This window comes from Solanum tuberosum, unplaced genomic scaffold (genome assembly GCF_000226075.1).
Source record: "Solanum tuberosum cultivar DM 1-3 516 R44 unplaced genomic scaffold, SolTub_3.0 scf00184, whole genome shotgun sequence".
Taxonomy (NCBI): domain Eukaryota; kingdom Viridiplantae; phylum Streptophyta; class Magnoliopsida; order Solanales; family Solanaceae; genus Solanum; species Solanum tuberosum.
This window is the reverse complement of record NW_006239109.1, coordinates 368,221-376,501: the sequence shown is the minus strand read 5'-3', so window position 1 is coordinate 376,501 and position 8,281 is coordinate 368,221. Positions and strand designations below refer to the sequence as shown.

Genomic DNA, 8,281 nt, shown 5'->3' with positions numbered 1-8,281 from the left:
ATTTCCTTTCCCTCCCCCCCCCCCCCCCCCAATCACCAAAGAACATCATAAAACTCAAAGAAAGTATATATGTGGCACTATGGCCTAAGCATTTGCAACAACAACATATCCCATGTAATCGTACAAGTGGGGTTTGGGGAGTGTATGTGGAGTAGAGAGGTTGTTTCTGAAAGACCCTCGACTCAAAAGAAAAGGTTCACATTTGCAATGTGAATCAAAAATTGAACTGCTTACAAGTTTTTAAGCAGGCAGTGGGAACTATGCTAGATAATAACTTATGGCACGACAATTGGATTAAAATCTGAAGCCCCTAAAGGAACATCATCTACAGATTTGATCCACAAGTTAAGATATATGTCAGTTTGGCCTGATACTACAACTACCATTCAGTTCCAAACAACGTAGCAATGGGGTTGGTTATATGAATCCTCATTGATCATATTACACAATACAAACTCATCTCAAGCCAATACGATACAAAATAATAATAAAATATTCAAAACTGTAGAGTTTATTTTACAATAGGTTGGGATAATTTTATTCTTCTCACTTCAAAATGACTCCAAATCTTGAAAATCAATCGTCTTTATGACGATCTTGATCTTGATGAGCTGATTTTGGAAGGTGAAGTATTGATCCCAATCGAGTTAGATTAACATAATCCATAGTAGTATGAGCTGATAACCCTGGAATCACCAACCCTACCATCCTAAACATTGTCTGGAACCAGTCTTCTCTGTAATGACTGCCTTTTGTCCAAGGGAGGATGAACCCCCTAATAAACTCATACACTGCAATCAGCAACATGGGAAAAAACCACAGCACAGAGAAGTAGTTCTTGTTTGGTTCTTCCTCCACCACCTGCATAAGGTAAATAATTAATCTTTGCTAGTGAGGGGTTACAAGTACCAGGTGGAATAATCAAGGTGAGCGCAAACTGACTCTGTAATAAAGGTGTAATCCAAATTTATGAGAAACTTTACCTTGCCATTATAGAAGCTGTTATAGTAGAGACATGATCCAAAATGCTTGAAAAAGGTTGTATCATCATATGGCAACCTAGGAACCATGTCATTTGAATAAACATGTCTATAATACTTAACATCATACTTACTGAACTTATCCTTCATGAAGTTCCCAAATTGTGGATCCCCAACTCTAGGCTGTCCAAATGTGTAAACTCCTTCTAATCTATCCAACAGCCATTCCTCTTCATGCAAAGTCAATATAGCTGCAAATAAAATTGCTAATGCTCCTCCTAAACTATGTCCTGTCAATATAAACTTTGCCTTCTCATTTTTGCTCAGTATCATTTTCAGTTCTTTTCTAATTTGATAATATGCAAATAGTTTTTGGTCTGGGCTTTCATCAATTTCTTTGGGCCATCCTTTGTTCTTTTGTAAGCCCAATGCTTTCATAAATCCAGCATGTAGCTTACCTACACCTTCAAGCTCATACCATGAAAGGTCCACATCTGTGATCCAGTGGTCTGCATTGTATGGGATGGTCCCTCTAAATGCCACCACAACTAGGTTTGAATCTTCAACTTTGTCTTGGAACATAATGGCTTGTGTGGTGTTTACTTCCTGGTAAGCTGCATATCGACACAATATCGAGTATAAATCATGAATCGTGATGAACCTGATTTTGATATAACTATAAGAAATGAACCTTTGGTTTAAGTCATTCCCAAAATCTAGCTAATGAGGTGAGGATGTAACGAGATCATGTAAAGAGAAAAAATAACCACCCTATCACTTATTGATTATTTTTGTCTTTAAAATTATGATAATATAAAGTACTTCAGAAAGCAAGATATGGGGTCCTTGTAAATCTTCAAAATATCTTTTTAGGAAGTTTCCTCAATGAAAAACGTTTGATACTCATAATTAAAAATAATAAAAAGATCTTAGAAATCTGGTTAAATATTAAAGAAAGAAGGCTCTGAACTTACCATTCCAAAAGCTGTAAAATTTTATGAAGTCCATCTGCAAAACAAAAATAAAATTTATATACTCATTTATCTTTCGAAATTATGAATTAATATTCCAAAAGTTTAGTATATAATATATGTATATCGACTAGCAATTATAAATAATATATTACCTGCCAATTATGTGTGATAACTTTCTTGGTGAAGGCTTCATTTTCATAGGATAATTTAGCAGCCATAATAGCTAGTGAAGGACCATAGTAGTTGTCACCCACATTTTTAGTCTTGTCTAAGTCAACCCTCCAATCAAGTTGTCCGATCATCGACATAAAATTCTCCGATTTCATATCCGGTCTTATTACCTCTCCTGCAACGAATCATAATTATATAACTAAAAGTTTTCCTTAAATACAAGTCAATAAACATGTTCTTCATTTTCTCACTTTATTAATTTATTTTCTTATTCAAGATTTAGTTCAATCCCTATCCCAATTTTTTTTCAAGAAAATAGAAAAACAACAATTGTGCCTCAATCTCAAATAAATTGATCGAGTCAACTATATGAACCCTAATTGTTAGTATTACATGAGCTTGCTCATATTGCTGATCTCAAAATCAAATAAAAATTTCGTTATAGATTAATAATCGTAAAATTAACCAACAAGAACATCCATAGAAAATTCGCCTTCTTTTAGTAGTGAATTTTAGATGAATCCTCAAACAACAACAATAACATACTCAGTAAAATCCCACAAAGTAGGATCTAAGTAGGATAGAGTATACATAGACGTTACTACTATCTCTTCAACATACAAATACTGTTTCCGAAAGACTTTCGACTTACTCAAGCAAATGAAATACAAAAAGAAGCAAAACATAATGAAAACTAGATCAAATTTACCTAGGATTATGTTGAAGAAAAGCTTGAGAAGACCACCATTACATGAAGGATAATTCAACAAGAGCTCAACTTTAGAACCTATAATGTTCATTGGCTTTCTCACAGAAAGTAAGAATCTCTGCATAGAGACAGAAACAAAAACGATCCATCGTCGTTGAATACCTCGTATCTTGTCTGTTCCTTCAGGAGCATCCAGAAATTTCTTTTTTTCTAATTCACATGAATAAAATATCCTAAATAAATCATAACAACTAGCTTCTTCTGCCTTCAATTCCAAATAATCTTTACAGAATTCTTTGTTGCAACCCATGGAGTAGTACTTAATTAATGTCAATTGTTTCACACTGTCAAAAAACTTTATTTAATTCTTAATATATAGTAAGCTCACACTAAGCATATGACATATTTTATTGTTGATTTTCGTGTCCGATAAGGATCCGATTAAATTAAGATTCACGCATTGCAGGATCCAATTTCTGAGGGTCCGCTCCTAGTAGGATATTTTTCTTTTCCATTCACAAGTGTTCGAACTTGAAATCTCTAGATAAGGGTGGGGGATCATGAACCATCCCACCATAACCTGTATTTTATTATCTCTCCGTTTCAATTTGTTTGACCTATTTTAACTTGACACGGAGTTTATCAAAATAAAAAAAGACTTTTGAATCTTGTATTCTTAAATTAAAGATATGTGAAATCTATCTAAATTCCTTTTAATCTTGTGGTTTTAAAGATGACGTGTGAAAAATTAAAATTAAAGAGTTGATAAAAAGAACAAACAATAATAATTTTTATGTTTGCTATATGTGAAAGTTGCTCAAAAGAAAAAGTTCAACCATTAATAATTATTACTTTAATTCAATAATTAGTAGTTTAGTACCCATATTATGTGCCTGTCAAATATTTTTTATCTGGAAAAGGTGTATCTCGTGTTACTTAGAAAATTCATTTTTTAAAAAAGAAAATCAAACAATTATAGAGGGAAATCAACTGTTCTTCAATTTGTCAATATTATTCTTATTCGTTAATTTATCATTTCTTAAGAAAAATTCCATTCACTAATTAACCAAACACCAAAAGAAGATATTTTTTTCATGATAATTATATTTTAAGAAACCATCTAATTCTCACACGGCACGACTCATTCACCAATTAACCAAACATAAAAATAATAATTAAAAAATTGCTAAAAAGATGTATATTATTAAGAAAATCGTGTAGATCATCTCACATAGTACAACTCGAACTGTTTCAGATTGACAATCTTGTTTATTTGTTGGATCGCAAAAAATGTTAAATATTTATTCGCACATCATGGTGTTTATATTATAATATAAATTTATAGTAGTTTAATAATTTAAATAAAGGTGACAATGTATGTTAATTAATAATAATAATTAAATGATAAAAGATTATGTAGGTTATATGTTAGAGAAAAATATTGAAATCACTTCTAAATTTGGTGTGAATTATTAGTCTTATTTTTGAATTATTGATAGTTTTAAAAATACTCTTTACCTTTATTAATTGCACTTAATATACCCCGATCTTGCAACATGAGTGATATATACCTCTAAATTCTAGCCAAGTTTAGAGTGTTTTCAACACTTCTCTCGACTTTTTATTAAGAGTCTCATGTTCCTACAAGAGTTTGAGACTACTTGCTATGTCATGTGGCAGATTGAGGGTATATCTAAGTTTCGTTACTTAAGTATAGGATATTTTTAAGGCGGTCAATAGTTTGAATACGAAACTAATTATTTTCACTAAGTTCAGAGATTAATACTAATTATTTATTTTTGGTTGAGCCACCGTTTGAGAATACTTTTGAAAATTTTGTAACATTAAAATATGACACGTTTTAATTGAGACTTTATATGAAGCGGTAAGTTTTCTGAATTAGAAAAGATAAAGAGGTTAATTGATAATCTATTTTTATCTGATTGAAAAATTATTTCGATTAATCATCGATTTAAAAGAAATGATATAAAGATTAATAGAAAAAAATTGAGATAGTGCTCTCCACGTCTTTTAACTACTTTACCAAAAAAATGATATTGAGATAGTGCGTGCTTTATGCTAGTTGTTTGGTTCATTTTTTAGATTAATTTATTTATTTTAAAAAGTGTTTTTTGAAAAAAATTATATTCGAGAATCGACTCATGGATTAGCCTGATCATTCATACCGTATAATAAAAGTACAAAGCTTTCTATTTGAAAAAAAGTTTAAATTGTTCAGACAAGAGATAACACAAACAACGACTATATAACGATTGGAATAGGTGAGCATTATGAAAGAAGTTACTACTTAATACTAACCTATCCTATAAATTCTCCTACTTCCTTACTATTGTATTTATTTATTTAATCTCACCTAATTATATAACCACAACTTTATATTTATTTTTGGTCAATTTCGTTGTTCATCGTCAATATTTTTCAGAGATCTTTATTTATTATATGAACTAGGAGAATCAAAAAAATTTAAATAAATATGTTCCATTTAGTGAGCTCAAAATGAAGCCCATTTTCGAAATTGAACATTTTGATATGGGTTTAGTGGACTCCACAACTAAATAAGCCCATCTTGTATCAATTATTAGGTTTTATTTCTTTCGGGATTCTATACCATGATCCACTTAATTTTCTCATTTTTCTTTGTGAAAATGGATTATGTTAATTGTTAAACACAACATATTTAAACAAATTAAAATAAAAGGATCGATTAAAAAGTTAATAATTTTTTATTGATTTGGTATAGTGGTGGCAAAATTTTCCCACAAAAATATGACCTGTCCAGCTCAATTAACTTACCCATTTATTAACTAAGTCAAATATGATCCTTCCAAATTCAACTCATCTAAAAGTAGGGCTAATTTGGGCCAAGTATTTTGCCTAACGCATGAAAACTATTGTCAAAATGTTTAAATAATTTATTTATTTGATATGTTATATATAGCTCTAAATTATAATGAAGAAGAAGAAGAAGAATTTGTATTCGTTTTGTTTGGTAATTAATAAAATAGTAAGAAAACAAACAAACAATTTTAAATTTTTATAAAAGTTGAACGAATTGAGTTATAATCTATTGTGTAGTGTATCTTGACCCGATCAACCTCATCCTATCTAACCATAGTACATAATTGAGTGATTTCCATTTACATCCCCCCTAAAATGGATCCAATGACAATTTTGAGAAAATGAATTACTTATTTTATTTTTCATATTATATTAAAAATACATAATGTAGACAAAAAAATTCTATAATTTTAAATTATTAAATTTGTAGGACTTTAGAAGATTTTAATAGCGATGGAAGCGGAGCGAATACGTTGCACTTAGCACAAGGGACAAACATAGAATTTAGGACTTTGTTTGGATGCATCAGTTGTCCTTTTCAATGTTTTAAACAAATTAGGCCCATTTAGTTCTAACCCGACCGACCCACTTACCCCATTGATTATTTTTTTAGTTTCATGAATCCATAGTGGAAAGATCGAATCGTCGGTACATTTCATCTAAAAATTTAAATTATTAACAATATTCTCATTATTTTATAAGTGAATTTATGAGTTAATATATACTTATTAAGAAAAAAAGTTTAAGACATAAATTGAACACTATTTTTCATTTTTGCTATTTTAGTTATTCTTAGACTATTCTTGAAAATATAAATAATTCAAAACAGAATCATAAATATGAGCAATTAAGTCTCTTGAATATGGAAACTAGTTCGCAGGTCATTGCCCCAATGGATGGAAGGAACAACACTGAGCTTTATCCCGAGGGAAGCTAATAAATTAAACTTGTTGATATCCTAGCAGAATATGGAAGAAAATCTCATGATCAAAATCTATGCACTAACAAACCTTATATTTTTGAAGCATATCCGTCTTTTGTTACTAATGTTCTCGATAGAGGTGCGAATGGAACTGTTTCACTTAGATCAGTTCCTTTTTGTATCAATGATTCTTAAATATAAATAAAATTCTTCCGTTATAAACACACACAAAAACTCTCTTGAAATTATCACCTATAAAAGTAAATGAGAGGAAAAAATGAAAGATTTTTTTACAACCACTCTTTTGAACTTTAAACGATACATTTATTTTGAATTACGAAAAAAAGTCTGAAAACCTACATGATATAAAATGGAGGAACACGAGAGGGAGTTGCTTGGATGGTAAGCACCCTCACTTCCAACCCAAAGATTGCGAGTTTGAGTCACCAAGGGAGCAAAAAGAGGTGGAAGCTCCTAGGGAGGATTAATATATATATATATATATGAAATGGAGGAAGTAATGTATTTTTATTATTAAATTATGTTTTCAATACATCCTTTATGTGTCATTTGTGATCCAGTTTTTTTTCTTTTTTACAAGTCAAAATCACAAAAATCCTTTTGAAATAATAAGTGATCTATAATGAAATTCTAACTTAAAACCTTTATCTGGTCTACAATATTGTGTGTGTATTTGTAAAAAAAAAGAAGGTATAACTTACATAAATTTCATAGTGTAAACTGTAAAGAGTAAATTACATCATATCTCTATTCTTTTTCTAATTACAATAATTTCTTAAAATTTGTACCTTCCGGATACATAAGTCACCATTCGGATACATTAATTCACCATCCGTATACATTAATTCTAATATAAGAGGAATCTTTTTGTTACTCTAAAAAGGGAATAAAATCTGAAAATTAATTAAATCCCATAAATTACACTTACGTTTCTTCTTACTCTCAATCATATAGAGGCAAATCCTATCAGAACGAAGAAATTCAAAATTTCAAATTGCTCTCCCCATTAACGAAGAAACCTTTCATATTTGATTAAAAAACTTTTGTCGAAATTTTGGTAAGCGAGGTGAGTTATGAAGGATAAAAAAGTGATGAAATTATTGTTGGACAAACGATTTCCTTATAAATCTTTAAGTTCATCGGATATCCTTTCAATTTTGATTCAAGATTATAAAAAAAATTTGAGATTCAAGATTTTTCCTTCTTCCAGATGATCGAAGATCCTTTCAATTTTGATTTAAAATTGTCAATTTTTTTTGAGAAGATACATCATAAATATCTTTGCTACTTAGCATTTTACTATTTATTTATCTTGTTTAAATTGATAAATATTGTATTTATACCAGATACATTAAATAAATAATTTTTGCCCATAATATGTTAGATTTAAAATTGATACATTACCGTGTGGTAATTGCTATGTAATTGATACCTTTAGTACAAATTCGAATTTACGTATCATATCTAAAAAAATTAGTGCATGATACATTACTATTTATATATCTAGTTTAAATTGATAAGTATTGTTTAATACTAGATATATTAAATAAGTAATTGTTGCCCATAAAATGTCAGATTTGAGATTGATACATTACCGTGTGGTAGTTGCTATGTAATTGATACATTTAATATTACATATCATATC

The 8,281-nt window shown here is 29.7% G+C and overlaps 1 protein-coding gene across 1 annotated transcript; it reads right to left on the bottom strand.

The window, feature by feature from the left end:
• Window positions 1-413: 413 nt before the first annotated feature.
• Window positions 414-3,193, bottom strand: LOC102593499 (uncharacterized). Its single transcript, XM_006354808.2, has 5 exons — window positions 2,835-3,193; window positions 2,107-2,300; window positions 1,955-1,988; window positions 984-1,594; window positions 414-861 (listed from the first exon to the last, which is right to left on the bottom strand). The coding sequence occupies exons 1-5, from the start codon at window positions 3,142-3,144 to the stop codon at window positions 577-579; spliced, it is 1,434 nt and encodes a 477-aa protein (XP_006354870.1). The 5' UTR covers window positions 3,145-3,193; the 3' UTR covers window positions 414-576.
• Window positions 3,194-8,281: the final 5,088 nt, after the last annotated feature.

Coding starts and splice junctions, on each gene's coding strand:
- LOC102593499 (XM_006354808.2), bottom strand. CDS start 3,144: ATGGGTTGCAACAAAGAATTCTGTAAAGATTATTTGGAATTGAAGGCA. Junction 2,301..2,834: donor TTTCTTCAACATAATCCTAG/GTAAATTTGATC, acceptor GATTCGTTGCAG/GAGAGGTAATAAGACCGGAT. Junction 1,595..1,954: donor ATTTTACAGCTTTTGGAATG/GTAAGTTCAGAG, acceptor GTCGATATGCAG/CTTACCAGGAAGTAAACACC.